We start from the raw sequence: 19623 nt of genomic DNA on the forward strand, positions 1-19623 counted from the left end.
CAGCAGATGACACTCTTGGGTCACCTTGTACCATCAAGCCCGCTTTTCCCTGACTGTGGCACCCTGCTGGGCAGGGTCCAAACCAGGTGGAAATCCAATCAGGGCAGCAGTTCTTCATGCCCACTGGAGACTGCCAGCCCTGGGGGTAGGGGGTGTGCACTGTGCAGTTCAGCGGGGAATCTACTTGAGGGCACGGTTGGTCTGATGATTCCCAGGCTTCCCAGTGGATTAATCTCGGGCTGTGGAGCTGTGAGTTTCACCTTCCCCCCGTCCTTAGCCATCTCAGAAGTGCCCTGCTTTTAGTTGGCCTACAAGATCCCAGCCCGCCATTCACCTGTGGGCCTCTGGGATGGGGGAGGTGCTATTGATTCTTCCATGTGGCACCCTCTCTTAGCCCTGCCTCTCCGTGGAGAAGGGATACAGGCGGCAGAATACAGACTGTCTCTTTCACCTGCTAATTGTCAGATTGGCTCTGTTCAGCCCTGCATCCCCTCTCCTCCTGAGGGGAGGGTCCTCCAGTCCTTTGCAAAACCAGGCCCCCGCAGCGGCCTTTCTCGGGGTTGAGTGGTAGGCAGCGCACCCTGCGGCAAGGTCTCTGTGTATGGCTAACACAAGTTTGCTCATTTTGGAGTTCCCTCATGGGAGCTCGGGCTGTGGGACTGGGAAGGGTTATCTCCCCAGCTGGTTGCGGAGATGGAGTGCGGGAATCTGGAGCTCCTCCCTCTCCCGCTCCGGCTGGAATGTAGCTGCCAGCCCCAGAGGCAGTCGTGATTGAATAAACTCACCCCGTCCTTTCTAGTCATAATTTCTCTGCTTTTTCATCCAGATCCCCCCTATATAGTGTAGAGGTCCTTCTTTGACTGCTCATACTCTGGAGCCACTGTTCTGGTCATTTTCTGCCTTTTCTCTAGTTATTCCATGGGGTGGGGGTGGGGGTTGCTCTGACTCTCCGGTTCCACCATCTACCCGGAAGTCTGTGCTATTTTTTTGTGTTTTAAAAATATATGTGTTTAAAAGATGCCTTTTTAAAATAGGCATGTAATAGTAAAGTAATTACCATTGATGAAATTGTTACTTCTCTGAACATAATTTGAAATAATGCCTTTTGTACAATGAACTAAGTAAACAAATTGTTTAAAAATCATCTTGGACTGCCACTCTATATTTCTATAATACATTTTCAAACTGATAATATTGACATTTTTCTGATTAAAAATTCTTTAAAGTCTCACTGATAAGAAATAATTAGAATAAGCAAATTCATAGTCAGAAACTAGGATACAGGTTAACAGAGGCCAAGATGAGAGTAGGGAATGGGAGTTAATACTTATTATGTACACAGTTTCAGTTTGGGGTGATAAAAATGTCTTAGTAATGGATGATGGCAATGGTAGCACAGCATTGTGAATGTAATTAATGCTACTGAATTATATATTTGAATGTGGTTAAAAGGGGAAATTTTAGGTTGTATATATGATACTGGAATAAAAATTTAAGAAAACCATAGGACAGTGTAACACAAACAGTGAACCTTAATGTAAACTATGGACTATAGTTAATAGTATTATTTAATAATATTGTTTCATCAATCAAAACAAAGTTACCAAACTAATGCAAAGTGTTTAAAATGGGGGAAACTGAGCATGTGAGGAGGTATATGGGAATTCTGTATTATCTGCATGATTTTTCTGTAAACCTACAACTTCTCTAATTAAAAAAAAAGAGCAAGGTAGACTCTGACACATAAGGCAGGCAGCAGTGCAGCTAGCCATCTCCCATCATACCCTGCTACCTTAACAGGCTAGCATCTTGGTACATAGCAGTGCACAATATTGTCTACAAATGCCAAAACCACAATATAGCTCCAGTTCAAAGATAGGTTTCCACTAAAGGTTACAAAAGAATCAGTGTGACAAACACAACCAACATAACACAACCCAAATGGCAATTGCAGCCTGCTTTACTCAGGTTTCATCATGAAGGGAAGCTGATTACTATCTTTTCTCCAAATCTCCTGAGTACAGTCTTTGAATAAATCTTGTAGTATGGCTTCAGTCCATTTCTCCTTAGGGGAAAACATCTGCGGGCTTTACATACTATTGGCCATAACTCAACTCCACATCCAGAGAAATAGCTGAAAGTATCTCTTACTCTCAGATGTTCTCTGCAGAAAGAGTGATGGTGCCTTTCCTAACATTGTTACCAATTACATGCTCCTTTCTCACCTGCCACACGCACACACACCTTGAAAGGCTTTTTGTTGTCTGAAACAGAGATCTCAAAATGTGGTCCACGGACACCTAGGAGACCCTGAGATTCTTTTACAGGGTCCATGAGATCAAAACTATTTTCAACACAATACTCAGATGTCATTTGCCAATTTTATTTTCATTTTCTCACAAGGGTGTGAAGGAGTTTTCTAGAGGTTGTGTAATGTCTGATATTACCACACGTTGAATGCAGAGGAAATGTGAAAATCTGTGTTCCATTAAGCTGGACTTTAAAGAAATTTGCAAAAATATAATATGGTGCCACTTTTTGCTAAATTTTCTTTGTTTTGAAAATAGTTATTTTTTATACAAATATTATTTATGTTAACATGTAATGGGTTTATTATTATTACTTTAAATAAAGTAATAAATTATTTTTTAAAACTCTTAATTTCTAGTATGGTAAATATTGAAATATATAACCCACAAACATAAAAACTCTTTGAAGTCCTTAATAATTTTTAAGATTATGAAAGTGTCCTGTGACTAAAAAGTTTGAAAACTGCTGGCCTAAAAGTATAAGTTTTCTTCAGAATGGCAAATGAACCCATCTGTAACTGACACATGCTTCTCTCTCTAATCTTGTATCTTACTGGCTATGTTCCTTTTTTGACCTGGCTATTCCATTGATGGTACTCTATTATATGAAAATAGGATGTTTGCTGAGATTTACATGCAAGTATCTTTAGTGTGGAATCGTTTGTATGCTGTTCTGGTTTGCTAAAGCTGCCAAAATGCAAAATATCAGAAATGGATTGGCTTTTACAATGGGGGTTTATTCACAAAGTTACAGTTCTGAGGCCATGAAAGTGTCCAGACTAAGGCATCAACAAGACGATAACTTCACTGAAGAAAGGTGGATGGCATTTGGGGGTCCTCTGTCACATGGGAAGGCACATAGTGACGTCTGTTGGTCCTTCTCTCCTGGGCTTTGGTTTCAAAATGGCTTTCTCCAGAATGTCTCTGGGCTTCTGTCTTAGCTTCTCTGGGTCCTTCTATTTGTTTCTCCAAGGGCATTTCTCTGTAAACATCTGGGTGGCCTCTCTTAGTTTCTCCAGGGCAAACTCTGGATTTCATCTCTTAGCTTTTCTCCAAACGTCTTTCTCCCAGCATCTGGTTATGTATTGGCTCTTTTAAGGACTCCAGTAAACTAATTGAATGGGTGGGGGCATAGCTCCATGTAAATAATCTAGTCAAAAGGTCCCATTCACAATTGGGTAGGGCACATCTCCTAATCAAAGATCCCACCTACGATAAGTATGTACCCACAAGACTGGATTAAAAGAGCATTGTTTTCCTGGGGTACGTAACAGTTTCAAACTGGCACATATGCTATTATTATTTAGTTCTATTTATAGTGGTAAAATAAATTAAAACAGTTATATAAATAAAGGCATTTATAGACCATGGCATATATACAGCCAGAAAAAAGAAAATGTTTTTAGAAAACACTTAATGGCTTAAGGAAATGTGTATGGTATATTATGAATTGCAAAATTCAGATTATAAAACATGATTCCAAATTTATTTAAAAACAAAAAAGTTGCATATATTTGGTACCATTGGAGACACTGGCAAAATACATTATAAAATGTTTATTCCTGATTAGTGTCAATTCTGGGTGAAAATCCTCTGTTTTCTTCTTCGTTCTCTTGCTTTTTCCATATTTTTAACAATGTACATATGCTTTCTTTATAATCAGGAAATAAAACCTGGTCAAATGTTATATTCCCAGTAAAAGAAGCAGGCCCTTGGAGAATTAATTTGGGCATGGATTAAAGGCAATAGCTATATGAAGAAATAAATTTTCAAAATATTATATATTAAATATTATTTATAGTTTGTTTAATATGTTTATGGACCCTTTGTTAGCAACATAGTCTTCTATTATTATATCAGTGGATGTATTAGCAAGTTGTTTTATAGAATGTCTTCCTCCATAAGTGTAAATTTGACATGAAGTCAGGACAGTCAATTGAAAATATTTAGTAAATGTTTAAAGAGAGGGGCTGGGTCATTCTTATTTATCAGAGCATGCTCTGAGAATCCTTATTCTTGGAATTTCCTATCTCATTTAACTCATTATATTCATTGAAATGAATAAAACTTTTGTTTTAGATCAGATTCTTGCATTAGTTGTTAAGAGCAGAGACTCTGAAATCATAAAGATCTGACTTTAAATTTTGCCTCTGGCACTTACTGTTTGATGCTGCACAGATAATTTAACTTTTATTAAACTGTAATTTCTTCCTCTGTAAAAGGGAAATGGTAATACTACAAAAATTATCTTGGGTTGATCTGAACATTATGAAATACTATATGTAAAGCATTTAGAACATCATCTATAAGTGCTCATCAAATGTTGTCATCGTCATCATTATCATCATCACCACTAATTTAAATGGGGCTCCTTTATAGTTGGTCTTTGTTCAAATAAATGGAAGCTTGTGGTAAAAATGAAAATTATTCAGTCTTTAATACATACATATTCTGCCTCAGAATGAAAACAAGCAGGGAACAAAGCATTACTATTATGCTGGATATGTTATTTTAAAATCATTAAATGGATTTATTTACTTGATTATTTGATTGTACATTATTTTCCTAAGAGAGAAACTTGCTTTTCTGTTTGGAATTCATAGGTATCCGTGGGGAAATCAATGTAGTTGTCAAAGTAGACCTCTTTAATGATTTAAACCGATTTAGGCAGTCATCTTGTGGAGTCAAATTCTTTTGCAGTAAGTAAATGTTTTATTACTCATTTAACAGGGAATTAAGTAATTGTTAAATATGAAATTAAATTAATATTTCAGAAGGCTAAAGGAAAAGCTATTATACTGGGTTTTAATGGCAAAGAGAAAATTGTTTATTTCCCAGAAGCTGTTACTGTTTAAGGACTGTTTATCTGATGTGAGAGTAAATGGTATTTAATTTTTATTAAAAAATTTCAGGATATTTTTCTCTAATATGGGACACTGAAAGGCTTCTATAGGTAGGGAACCCTGAGAACTCCATGAAATGTGGGTATTGGACATATCTGGGCAAATCAAAGCCAGTCTAGGTTAGTAAGGTCAACCCCACCAAGTAGTTGAGTACATAGATCCAAGGCTTCAAGGCTGATTTTTCAAAAACCTGGGATTGGGGAGGAGCTACTTAGAATAGGTGGGCATTGCCTTCATAGCCCAGAGGTATCTTGAATGTCTGTTTTAGGAGAATAGGTTGGTGTAGATGTTCTCAGATTCTCTCTTTTTTGAATCTGATCAAATTTTATTTAAATCCAGTGACATTTGGTGGTCTACATACCTAATGAGTTTTTAAGTAGTACAGTAACTATTGAACCAGTTGGTCAGATGGCCATGGATTATTAGAAACTGCAGGATTGCAAGACTCCTCAGGTTATTTCAAAAATGGAATTATTTGATTTTTGAGGCTGCATTATGTGGTGTTCAGAACTTTTGCAAAGGACTTTTCAATAATTAAAGATGTTTATATTCATTATCTGCCTTCTGCCTATTTATATTATCATCTAGCTGATTTTAATTCTGGTTTATAAACTGTATTGAATGCTATTTAATATAATCTATGACTGTTTCCTAAATTATAAAAATACATGCTTACATGATTATATCTAAGAATAAAATGGATTTTAGAAGATTGTTTGAGTGGAAGATTATTATTATAATTACTTTGAGATTATCACTGTAAAAGATGCTCCTCTATTATATAGCCAGAAGGTAAGAACTTAGATCCACTTTCTTAAAAAATTGAATTTAACCTTGTGAGAAAAAGAAACATAATAGAGAAATTGTTTTAACAGCAACATCTATTCCAAAGTGCTATAGAGCTGTGATGATTCATGGATTTGTAGAAGAACTTGTGGTAAATGAAGACCCAGAATATCAGTGGATTGATCGAATTCGCACACCAAGGGCATCAAATGAGGCCAGACAGAGACTCATTTCTCTCATGTCAGGTATTTAGAAAAACATTTCTTACTTGATTGACTTAATACTCGTAAAAATTTTATTAATGTGGTAGTTGATTTAATTTTAATTTCAATTTTTTTTGTTTGTTTAGAGCAACAGTTCCTTGTGTTTTGTGGAAGTTTTTTCCAATTTGTTTAATACATTCACCTTAAATAAGGGACATTATGTCTAATATGTTTGGAAAATGAACCTTTTTTATATATATTAATACATATATTTTCTCTATATATTAATGTATTAAAGTCTCTTGAGTTATCCAACAAGTCAAGTCAATCAACTTCTTTACCTGTGTTTAACCTAGTGCTTCTTCAACTTAATTGAGCACAAATGCTTTTTTTTTCTTTTTTTTCTTTTTTTGTCTTTTATAAACTTTTTATTTTAAAATAATTTTTAGCCTTAGGGAAACGTCACAAAAATAGTACATGACTTGACCTATATCCTTTGCCCAGATTCCCCTAATGTTACCAGCTTAAAGGACCATAGTACAATGATCAAACTAGGAAATTAACATTGAAACAAAGCTAACAATTAAATGATAGACCTTATTAAAATTGTACCCACTTTTCTCTTAATGTCCTTTTTTCTGTTCCAGGATCGTACACTGCATTTAAGTTTCTGTCTAAACTGTGACAATTTCTGAGTCTTTCATGACTTTTTTTTATTTTTAAATTCAGTTTTATTGATATATATTCACATACCATATAATCATCCACGGTGTACAATCAGTTGTTCACAGTACCATTGTATAGTTGTGCTTCACCACAATCAATTTTTGAACAAAAAACAAGAATAAACATAAAAGTAAAAAAGCACCTGAAAAATCCCATCCCCTCAACCCACCCTAATTTTCCATTAATTTTTGTCCCCATTTTTCTACTCATCTGTCCATACACTGGATAAAGGGAGTGTGAGCCACAAGGTTTTCACAATCACATAGTCACACCGTGTAAGATACATAGTTTTACAATCAACTTCAAGAATCTAGGCTACAGGGTTGCAGTTCTACAGTTTCAGGCATTTCTTTCTTGCTATTCCAATACACTAAAAACTACAAAGGGATATCTATATAGTACATAAGAATACCCTCCAGAGTGACCTCTCAACTTCTTTTGAAATTTCTCAGCCACTGAAATTTTATTTTGTTTCATTTCACTTCCCCCTTTTTTGTCAAGAAATGTTTCTCAATATCACGATGCCAAGTTCAGGCTCATCCCTGGGAGTCATGTCCCACATTGCCAGGGAGATTTACACTCCTGGGTATCATGTCCCACGTAGTGGGGAGAGCAGGGAGTTTACCTGCCGAGTAGGCTCAGGGAGAGAGAGGCTACGTCTGAGCAACAAAGGAAGTTCTCTGGGGGAGACTCTTAGGCACAATTATAAGTAGGCTTAGCGTCTCCTTTGCAGTAACAAGTTTCATAAGGGCAAGCCCTAAGATCGAGGGCTCGGCCTGCTAAATTGGTAGTCCTCAATGCTTGTGAGAATATCAGTAATTTCCCAGGTGGGGAAGTTTAATATTTCCACATTTTTCCTCAGTCCCTCAGTGGGACCCTGCAATTACATTTTTAGTCCCTGCTCAAATTACCTTAGGATGTGTTGGGGTTTCAAACTAACCTATCAGATCTCACTTCCTGTTCAAATTTCCATGTAATTTTGGTGTTTGAATAAACTGACCATACAAGTTAAATTATTTAGTGTGCTGCAGAAAATGTAGATCCTGCACCAAATAAACGTCTCTTCCCTTGGTCTCACATAGAAGTTGAGGTTTTAAAACACAGTCAGTATGACCCTTTACCCTTGGGCCTGATTTGCCTAAGTCCTACTAGATCCACTTCATTCATATCTCTAATTGAAGTCTGAACTCTTTTTTTAACAGTTGCTGTATGAGGTTATACTGACATTCATAGCTGCCAAACTCTAGCTCTGAGACTGAGGTATCACACAGCTACCCAAAGTTCCAGAGACCAACCAGGTCATACACGAAGAGCTCAGCATCATAGAATTTAGAGATAACCGTTACAACTCAGGAATAGACGTGACTGCTGTAAGAGCTTACAATCTAGGAACCTTTACAATAAGCCTTCCCCTGATAACCTGTGCTCTAAGATTCAGTTCTCAGAGTTTACACATTATAGTTAGTCCATGTTAGTGAGGCAACAGCATGCTTTTTAATTGTGCATACGGCAGGTGCCTAATAAGTATTTGTTAAATGAGTGAAGTGTCTACTAGACCACCATTCTGTCAAATACCAGTTTGAGAAATGTTTATTTTGAAATTACATGAAGAGATATATGTAGAGAATATTATCTCAAGCAAATGACTTAATTGATGCAATAATTAATATAAGGGAGATCTAAGAGCTAAGACTCTCATTTATAGTAATTTTTCTTTATGGTACTTTTAAATAATATTTTTTATTATAGTTGCAGAATATATTTAATTACCATTTAATATTAAAGTTCTAGTGATTACTTTTATGAATGAGGTTTGCTTCATTTTTGACTGTTTTTCTCCCCTCCAAGTTTTGAAAATATATTTTTATATTTCATGTTAGTTATATCAGTCTCTTCTTTCATTTAATAAAGCTATGCAATTTAGTGTTAAGCTGTGTACATTGTAGTATAGCTTCTTTTGTATAAAGTGTGTAAAAAGTTCCTAGAGAAACATGAATTTTTATATTTGTTTATGTTCATGGAAATAATTTTTAAATCTTCAAAATATTCATGTTTAATTTTGTTAATTTTTTAATGAAATATAATTAATATGGACAAGATAAATTCTAGTAGTATAAACATTGCCTCCCTTATTCTTCAATAGTGACGGGTTTCAGAAACCCTTAGTTTTTTGTTTCATATAAAAATAAAAAATTATGAAAAATTTAATAATATGGTCTATCCTTTTTTTATCAGATTGTGTGTATATTTATTCAACTGATAGTTGCTGCTAGGATTTTTGGAAGCTACTAAAGAACTCTACAAGTTAGAGTTATTTAAAATTTCCTTAAAAATTTAGAATAAGGAGCTATGATGTATATACTCAGGAAGCAAGAGCTTTAAATGTATCCATTGTTTCCTATTTCAGATATTGTCAGATTACTTTCTGTGGCCTTTAATAGGGAGAAGCTAGTGCTTGCCTGGAAGAGAAAAAGACAGGGAATATTCAACTTAAGTTTTGGGAATGAAACACTTGAAACATGAAAAATGCCGTATTGGCTCAATTCAGGCATACTTGCACAGATAAAAATAATTTTTTTGCATGTGGGAATGCATGGTTGCCTTCCCTGATAAAAAACCATGTCAGTTTTATAGGTATCTAATAAATAGGCTTGGGATATTAGGCAGATAGGTCACACAATTGGAAATTAAATACTAAAGAAATTTGGAAAATATTCTTTGTTAAAATTGAAAGAAACACAAATGAAGGAAGCATTATGATGCCATTTTTAAAATCATTTTTTATTGTCAAATATAACATATATACATAGAAGTAATAACTTTCCAAGTGCAATTTAACATGTAGTTAGAAAGCAAATTTCAAAAAATATTATAGGTTACAGTTCCACAGTTTCAGTTATTTCCTTATTATGAAATATGTAACATATGATGCCATTTTAGATCTTCTAAATTAGTAAAAATCCACCCAGTACTAATGACCCTATGCCAAGATATGTCACAGATTTGTTGGTGACTGCAAAATGATAAAAGCCTATTGGAAAGTGACACGTCAGTATATATCAACAGCCAAAAAAAAAGTTTGACCTGGTTTTCCCATTCTTGGAAATTCATCCTTAGGAGATATTCAGTAACAATAAAAAAGCCCAGCGATATTAATTATAGTGCTATCTTACTTATAATAGCAGAAACATAAAATCAATTTTAAATGTTTCCCATAGTAGAAAGAATAGTTAAGTAAATAAGCTCAATGGAATTCTTAGTAGCCTTAAAGTTAATACTTGTGAAAACTCTAAAACAAAGAAAATGTTTCTGATCACAACCAAATAAAGCAGAAAATAAAAATGTATGTACTTTAGACTATAAATGTGTAAAATACTTAAGCATATTTGAACAAAATTTGGAAGAGACTAAAAAATTAAAAGTTTTATTTGGATGTTGGGAATCATGGATATTTTAAATTTTAAAACCTTAAAAAATAAATCTGTATTAAAAAATGTAGGGATATAAATAAAACGACTTAATATTTATTATTATTAGTTAATTTTTTTTTTAACAGAAGCTTACCACACACTTTAACTTATGTTGTTTTGTTTTGTCTTTGTGACCTTGTGAGTTTGTCAGGGAGTTTTTAGTAGGTCTATTTTATAAGTTAAGAACCGAGGCTCAGAAATTAAGTGATATTTGTATTCAGATAGCTCTAACTCCATAGAATACCAGACTCTCTTATAAATCTTTATCTTGATTGAAATCATTGTACATTCTTGTTCCCACTTTTGTTACTGCACTTATGTAAATGTAGTGATATTGACGTATAGATGCTAAGAGAAAAATCCCCATCCTAGTACAGGTAACACAGAGAAATAAACAGATGTACTACATGTACTGGTAGTATCTTCTAGATTGCCACATATAACGTGGTTTGACAAGTGAGCAAACTATGCAGGAGAAACTTGGTTTCTATTGTAGACAAAATGTGTGTGGTCATTGAAGAGGCTGTATAGTATGTTAATTTATATGTTGAGGCTTGAATATGTAAGACTGTCTGCAAATGAACTATCCCATGTGCAAATGATAGATAGGACCTTCATATAAAGAAAACTTTAAAGATGATTAAAAAGCAGCGATATGGATTAAAAAAAAAAAAGCTTTTCTCAAGGCAAGCCATTGTACCTCTCAAGTCTTTTCATCTATGACCTTTGGCTTCACTCTAGATGAATTTAATCTCTGCAAACATCATGTGGATTGATGCCATATTTGCTTTAAAATATTCTATTTTGATAGAATGAAATGGAAACCAAATAACAAATATAATATTTAATAGAAGAATATCTAATAAAAAATAAATTAGTGAAACGTATGAAGAAAGAAGTAGTTACCCGTACTCTAGCTAATTTTTAATTAGCAGAATAAATCACTGCCTTTAGTTATTTGAAGTGAATACTATCCCTAGTTCAGTGCCAGAATGGTGTCTTGCTGGTGACTTTCACAGATTCTTTTTATTATGGATTCAAGATAGAGGAGGCAGGACTGGCAGAGAAAATACAATTTATGCAGTGCTGGGAATGTTTTCTTCCCTTCCTTTTGACATGCTATCTGAAATTTCACAAATAAGGCTATGGCCTGTAAGTGACTGGTTCCCTGCCCATGGCCTCATCCTCCTAAACACACATGCATTACCATCATGTAATAAGAGAAAATCTGAATCAGAAGCTCGAGTTCCTAACCAGGTAGAAAAGGAAATTGTGTTCATGAAATGGTATGGTAGAAAGAGTCCTGAACAGGGAGGTAGGAAATGCAGGGTCTAGTTTCATCCCTCGAGCATTTGTTTGTAGTTAAATCTTAGGCAAATCACCTATTTCTCTCTCTAATGCCTTCTGTACAAATGTTGTCTTTTCATAGTCTTTCCTTGACAACTTGTAACTCTGTTTATCCCCTTCCCTCTTTCCCTGCCACTCTTACCCCGTTACCTATCTTTGTTTTTCTTCGAAGAACTTGTTTGCCACCTAGATTTATATATGTACTCATATACACACATACACATCAGAAAACAAATAGGTAAACAAACGTTATATTTATACTTAATAAATATGTATATTTGTATTATATCTATGTATATTTATATTTGTAAGTAAATATAAATATGTATTGTATATAATAAAATATACATTATATTTAATTATATACAGTTATATAACATTTATATTTATTTACTTGTTGTCTGTTTCTCCCACCAGTATGTAAACTCCACTAGGTTTGGAACTTTATCTTTCTTATTAACATTGTATCTCTAGTACTTAGAAGAAAGGAAGAATTCTGGGCACATGGTACAAACCAAAAATTTTTTGGTAAATGAATATATGACTGAGAGAACCTTAATTTCCACATCTGTAAAATATAGCTAACAATATCTTACTTTCCTGAAAGGAGGAGGCTGGAGCAGATAATCTTTTAGGATCTCTTCAAATTCTAGAAATCTATGATTGCTTTGAACTGTCTTTTATTACTACCATATCCAGGTTTGTAGTGTGTAATGCAGAGATATAAAGAAGAATGAATTCTCTTCCTTTTTTGTAGGAGAACTGCAGAGGAAGATTGGCTTGAAAGTACTTGAAATGAGAGGAAATGCAGTTGTTGGGTACTTACAGTGTTTTGATCTGGAAGGCGAGTCTGGGTTAGTGGTACGAGCCATAGGAACAGCGTGTACTCTGGATAAATTAAGTAGCCCAGCAGCATTCCTTCCTGCATGTAATTCCCCATCCAAAGAAATGAAGGAGTAAGTATGCATCAATGAATTGTTCTTATCGAGAGAGCTTTTTTATCTTGTACCTACATATGTTCATTGAATTTGAAATATTTTAGTAGAGTTGCTCTATGTACATTTTTTTTTCCTGTGATGATTGTCTTATCAGAGATGATTGCCAAAATGTGAAGCTTAAAAATATTCCTAGTAATTAATTTGTACAGTCTAATATGAAAACCAAATTAGGTAATGTAAAATTACCTGTATTAAATGTATTCTAGATCTTTAGACACATAAAATGAATATTTATGCATTGTGTGGAATTTTACTTATCTTCTGGGAATGCCTGAACTCCTATATCTGTTAATCCAGTAATGCTTATTTTAGAAAACAGGAAATACTGACTGGTACCAAAATCTCAAACTCAAGTGTCTATAGAGGCCACACAGTTTAAATAAAGAAAAGTTTTGGTTGTAATTCAATAAGGAATACTGGCAGCTGTCTAAAGCAGAAGTTAGCAAAGTTTTCTTGCAAAAGGGCCAGATAGTGAATATTTTAGGCATGCAAGCCATAGGTCTCTGCTGCTGTTCTCAACTCTGCTATTTTGTAGTGAGAAATAGCCATAGACAATTCATGGTTGTGTTCCAGTAAAACTTTATTTACCTAAAGAAAAAAGGTGTTTGCCAACCCCCTAGTCTAAAAGGATTTAGATTTATATATATTTTTTAATACTATGAGTCATTTGACAAAACAAAGCTGTTAGCTTGCCTGTGTTCCCTCATTTGCATCTAGGGCATTGATTCTTAAGGGGATGGTAGTGGTACTGTCAACAGGGATTTTTTTTTTTTTTTTTTGCTGTTATGATGATTGGGTTGAGGGGATAGGGATAGGATCCTCTTGGCTTTTAGTGGATGGAGACTAGAGATGCCGACTATCCTATACAGCATGGGACGACCCTGCACAATGAAGACTTGTTCCATCCTAAATGCCAATAGTTTTTCCACTGAAGGACAAGTGATCTAGAGATTCTTGTACATTGCTAGTTGGCAGAATTTTTCTATAAAGGGCCAGATAGTAGAGGTAAACAATTTAGGCTTTGCTAATACAACTACTCAACTCTGCTGTTGTAGTGCAAAAGCAACCATAGACAGTATACAAACAAATGATTGTGACTGTGTTCCAATAAAACAGGTGACAGCCTAGATTTGGCCTGTAGTCTGTAGTTTGCTGGGTCCTGTTCTAGATCATCAGGTAGTCAGCATTCTGTACTCAGAAAACCTAAAACACTTCCCAGTTCAGCAATAGTTAAGTTGAAGAGAAAGCCCTCACAAACTTTTTTAAAATGAGACTTTCTTCTTTATCTTAAGCTTATGTTTGTTTAGTCATTTCCTGTCTCTTGGCTTTTAGTCATTTGGATTACATTTTAGTCAAAAGAGGGAACACAGAATACCTACACTGCCTAATTTTATTTGAAGATACAGTAACAAGAGAAAAAATTGTTTTAAATTCTTTGAAGCATGGATTTGCTTTATATCCTGTTTAAAATATATACTAGAGAGATATGAACTGCCTGCTGCTACTGGGAAAGTCAGATTGCAGGTGTAACTGTTTGAGGGATTCAGATCTTTATTTTCTCTTTCCGTAATGAAGTTAAGTAAAGACCTGGGTCTTTCCTTCTCCTAGTACTCTCCAGCTTTACCTGAACTGCCGTAGGAGTCTAGTTTTCCAGCTGTGATGTCTGAAGTTCTCCTCCTCTTTTCACTACATTACTTAGTGGAGAGAGAAAGCTGTGTCAACTATTGGTATTTTAGAATGAGCTATGGAGAGCAGGAATACGTTTTGCATGCATTCATAAAGAGTTCTATTAATGTAAATCTGGGATTGTGCAAGTTTTCTCATTCTCTAATTTTGTTGTCGTTTGCCCTAATTTATCAAACGTTTACTCCAGGAAGAATTTAAGTTCCTTCATCAAGATTTTCTGAAAAGCATCTTATTACTACTTAAGTCATATTATTAAAAAAAATAATAGTAATAACCCAGTACTCAGGCTGCTTTATTTCAGCCGACTTCTTTGTATTTTTGATAATGAAGCTATTTGGGCTCTATTTCAAAACTTATTTTACAATTCGGTGATTATAACTATTTTGGTACTTACTGCATAACATTGCTGATTCTAAGCAGGAATTTGCTAAAGATTATTTGGATTATGCGCCTGTCTGAATGGATTTAATATTAGAAATACCACAAGGGTGTTAATTTAAGGCCACCTTTCAGGCACAGAGACTGATAGAATTAGAGCCCCAAGAGTACGTTATGGTGGTGCTCACTGTATTTGAATTTTAATTATCATAATTTGAACATTTTACAATGTTCATTTTATTTTACCTTTTTTGCAGTTATGTTCTATTTAGTAAGTTCAAGTTTTACATTTGGATGTTTAGTGTAATGCACAATATAAATCTCTTTTGTGTTTCCAATTTTGATGATAGAAAGTGCTCTTAAATGTGATTTATCACTTCTCTACCTTAAAAAAAAGTTCTAAGAGACTTTAGCTGTAATTTCTCTGTATTTGCTCCTATTTACAGCACTGATTCTTAGACTTTTTAGTCCATTGGTCACTTCAGCAAAGCAGTAAAAAACAAAAAAACAAAACCTCACTTAGTTGTTTGTATAAAAATTAGACACCGATGAGATATTTGATTTTATCAATTACATTAAATATTTTAAATTTATAGTAGTGACAAATTAGAAACATTTGTCCCACTTTAAAATCAGAAATATCCCACTTTAAAATCAGAAATAATTTCAGAAACCAGCCTGGAAACTCCATGAAAGACTGTTATGACAAATAGTGATAGCCCATGGTTGAACCATGGCAAATCAAAGTTGTTGGGAATATTCACTGGGCAGTCAGTAGTGTAGCAATGGAGAAGGAAAAAAGGCTGTAAAAAGTTGGGCTCTTGGCCTGATTTTAATCTGAATTCTTAAAAAATGGTTATAAATTTTTTTCTGGTGTATACTCACGTATGATTCTTTCTCCCCATTGTGCATAAATGAAGCCACAGTGCAGTGAAACAATTGCTAATATGAAGTCCAAGATTCTTATTTATTGTAATATATTTTTCTGCCCCACCCAATATAGTATGCCCTTTTAGCAAAATTTTTTCTTGAAAATTTTAAATGTTATATGCAAATATATATCTGTATATATCTGTTTTATGTATAGCTATACAGACAGAGATGTGATCTATTGCAGGATATAGCTTCTATTTTACAAATTTTCAATTCAGAATAAAATTCAGTTTAAATAATATATTCTGCATGAGAAATCGACAAAATCATGTACATTGCTTCTTTATTACTGTATTTTTAGAAGCAGTGTTCCCTTGTTTTGTTTTGTTCCCAGCATAACCTGGTTTTAAGCTATATACTTGGTGGGCTGAAATACTGGACTGTGTATATCTGCTTATTTCCATTCAGTTCACTGCATTTCCCTGTGCTATCATTTTTCATATTCTTAAGTACCCCCATCTTGAGATTTCAGACAGAAACAGCTGTTAAGTAAACTTTCTTTATAGAAAAAAATATAATTATATCAAGAATTATTCATACCTCAGTTTTAAAGGTAATATGAGAACTTTATATTTGACTTTTCACTTTAATGGATGTTTCCCTCTATAAATATTCTAGAGTAACCTCTGTGGTGATCAAAATAGAAACAAACATTTTTCCAAATCTTAGTTTTTTTCTTGCTTAATTCCCCTGACTATTCTGCTTGCTATTTTTCTTATCTACAGTTATAATTTATTAATCTAATCCTTTAAAACTGTATCTTAACAAATTAATAATTAGCTCTTCCTTTTTTCATTTCAACTTGTTTTTGCATGCTAGGGATTAAAAACTAAGTTCTCTCCCCTAACTAAAGCTCCTTGAAATTATTTTAACATAACTTTGCAATTTGTTGTATGTATGTTTTCTTTTTTTCCACTTTGACCACAAATTCCCTCAGGTCTCCGCTGGTTCATCCTCCAAGCCATGGATGCCGCTCGACTCACAACAGCCCAATTCACACTGCTACTGGCTCACGACTTACTCAGAACTTCTCTGTGTCTGTTCCCACTCTCATCTATACTGGTACGAGACTGTTCAGACTCCAGAGCTGGGGAAAGGCAGGCCACGGGCAGAGTGGCTGCAGAGGGCAGGCAGGCAGGCAGTGTAGGCAGGTACCACAAGTCTTTGTTTCTTCCATTTCTCAGTTGAAGTCCAGCTGCAGTGAAGGACTTCTGTGTTTAGCTGCCACAGAGGCTCTAACTCTATGGAAGTGAAAGTATTCTTCTGGCTTCCAAAGTCTCTTCCATAGATCTTCTAAGAACCCTATCTTACGTATGTGTGCTATGAATTTTTAGGAGAATCCTCCAGTGTGTATTTTTGTAATAATTTCTGCATTGGCTTAGAAGTAAAATGGATGATTGGATACTAGATGAAGTAGCTACCAAAGCTTTCAATTTGCTTATTTTCTTTATGTATAAAACCTGTTACAGTAGGGTCTGTTTCTTTCTGTGGAAGAGAGCTATTGGAAAACAGGTAAGCATTTATTCTGTATAAGATGCAGTGTTCCTGTGTAGCTATAATTTGTTTTCTTCTCTGCTGTGTTTTTAGCTGTGGCACTTGATGCTGGAGGATAAGGAAACATTTTTTTCTTTTGAAGATATCTGTGTGTGCAAATATAAAAGCAACTGAGTATTTACACACACCATTTGCAATCATCATTTTTTCTTTTATAACTTAAAAAAAAGCATTGTTTATTTGAAAATATTTTCAGTCATATATTTATTCTTTTTGTTTCTCTTTTTAATATTTTTGCCCCCTTAGTCTGTCATTTCATGCTTTTTTGCTTTTTACTTGGCTTATTAACTGTTTCAATGCAGATAATACTTACCTGAAGAACGATGAATGGTTAAACAGTAATTGGTTGTCTTTGGCCTCATTCCCAGCTCCACACTTAAGAAATGACTACTGGCCCTGCCCCAATACTTTCCTGGTGTTTGGATCATGCTGCCATTTGTCAAACCCTTTGGCACATGATTACTTAATATTTCTCCACCTTCTTCTGGCAGGATTCCCTTCAATGAAGATCCCAATCCCAATACTCACTCATCAGGACCCTCAACCCCTCTGAAAAACCAAACTTATTCCTTTTCACCTTCCAAGTCCTACAGTCGACAGTCCTCTTCTTCTGACACAGATTTGAGTTTGACACCCAAAACTGGTAAGGCACCTCCACCCACCTTTTTTTTTTCTCTTTCCTTTTTTACAAATTTGTTTTCGTTTCTTATTGGCTTTCCATCCAAACCTTTCCTCCTGTTTTTGGCATTTAAGTTCAAAGAAAATGTGAATACAGATCATTTCCAGTTACTACGATTAAAATATGAAAATTTTGTATAGTTCAGAAATGACCTTGCTCAGAGATCTACATTTTATTGATTTAACCATAGTATAGAATCAAGTCCAAAGTTTATTTTTGTATGTAGACATTTTTCACTTCATGCTTGAATTAAGAGGACTCACATTATCTAGAAGCATTTGAATACAATATAATACTAGTAGATTGTAAAAAAATGTGGAAGCATTTCTGAATTCATTCTCTCTGCCTATTTCTGAAGTTAATTCTAAAGTTTCATTGTGAAAAAATCTTAACTAAAATATCTGTGTTGAAGTACATCTATTATTAACTTTTTGTTATTTAAAATGTTTGGTTTTGCTAGTCTTACTCTGTAAATAGCAGTTTTTACTTATTCCTGAAAATTTCTCAATTTATAAAGTTAAAAAATTTTTCCCTCTTCTATTTGTATTTTGGTGGATTATCTCTCTGTGGGTTTCTATGAATATGTTTTATGATAAAAAAACGAAATTAGCTGTATACTCCTTAAAATAGAATTGGGTTGTTTAAGCCATTAAATTAAGATTCTTAAGAAAAATAAAAAAGCTTAAAATTTTAAAAGTTAATGGTTTCTAACTTTTGTAAATAATATTTTCATCTCACAATTTTCCCACCATATTGATTTAAACATTTGGCATAGTTCTTCCTTGTTTGAGGTAATTTTAATTTGTAGTCTATAATAACCTTATTTTTGTGTTTAAGAAAGAAATTTATAAAATGTCCCCAGTTTTTTTGAAAACAATGAAAAAGAATCTCAGTCTGAAATTGGTGGTGCTTCTAAAGGAAAGAAAGGGTATTAAAAAAAAATAAAGCTTATACCTTTAATTTCTTTTTTTATAGATATAGTTATAATATGTAAATAAAATGATTTATAATACCTATTCTTTGAAAATAATAGCTTTTCATGTATTGTATAATTATGAATAATATAAAAAATAATTTGCTACTTTATGTTAATGGATGCATTATAATGTGGCACAATCTTAATTATATTTATACCCTAAAAACTGAACAATTCCAATTGTAGCAAAGTGTGGTTTTTTGTTTTTTTTTTTGTGGCAGGGGGGTGGGTGTTTGTTTCTTGTTTTTTTTTTTTAATAAAAAAACCCAAAATGAGACTCCAACCTTAAAAATGAGACTCCAACCTTAAAATTCCTGCAAGAAAAGAAAAGACAGGATAGTATTTGAAGAGTAAGTGTTCTTAAAAAATGTTTTTGAGGTTTTGATCCACTGACTGTTTATTGGTATATTCCAGGTCACTTTACAATAGTTTTATTTCTTATTTTTCTTTGCCACACCCCAGATAAATTTTGGAAGTTTTTCTGTGGTCTTTCTTTTTCTCAAATTCATCAAAAAAGCTAAGCATAAAGAAAATTAACTTAAATAAACTTAGGTTTCTGATAAATTTTCAGTGGTATTATCAACTAAGACTTTTTTGTGTCCCATATATTTAGTTTTTCAAAATTCATTTATTGTTTTAATTCATGACATGTTCTCATGTGATTCTATATTTATA

The 19623-nt window shown here is 33.9% G+C and overlaps 1 protein-coding gene across 14 annotated transcripts in view; it reads left to right on the plus strand.

The window, feature by feature from the left end:
* Nucleotides 1–19623, plus strand: part of C2CD5 (C2 calcium dependent domain containing 5) — a 96775-nt gene that overhangs the window by 19106 nt on the left and 58046 nt on the right. For 6 of the 14 annotated variants that reach the window (XM_037845255.1, XM_037845259.1, XM_037845258.1 and 3 more), the window contains exons 5-8: nt 4913–5008; nt 6088–6243; nt 12502–12700; nt 16677–16801. In XM_037845255.1, the coding sequence (XP_037701183.1) occupies nt 4913–5008; nt 6088–6243; nt 12502–12700; nt 16677–16801 (576 nt within the window). Of the gene's footprint in view, nt 1–4912; nt 5009–6087; nt 6244–12501; nt 12701–16676; nt 16802–17784; nt 17937–19623 lie in introns of those variants that run through there. The other 8 variants (XM_037845269.1, XM_037845257.1, XM_037845260.1 and 5 more) reach the window with 3 other exon arrangements.

The sequence above is a fragment of the Choloepus didactylus genome, chromosome 8, assembly GCF_015220235.1.
Source record: "Choloepus didactylus isolate mChoDid1 chromosome 8, mChoDid1.pri, whole genome shotgun sequence".
NCBI lineage: Eukaryota > Metazoa > Chordata > Mammalia > Pilosa > Megalonychidae > Choloepus > Choloepus didactylus.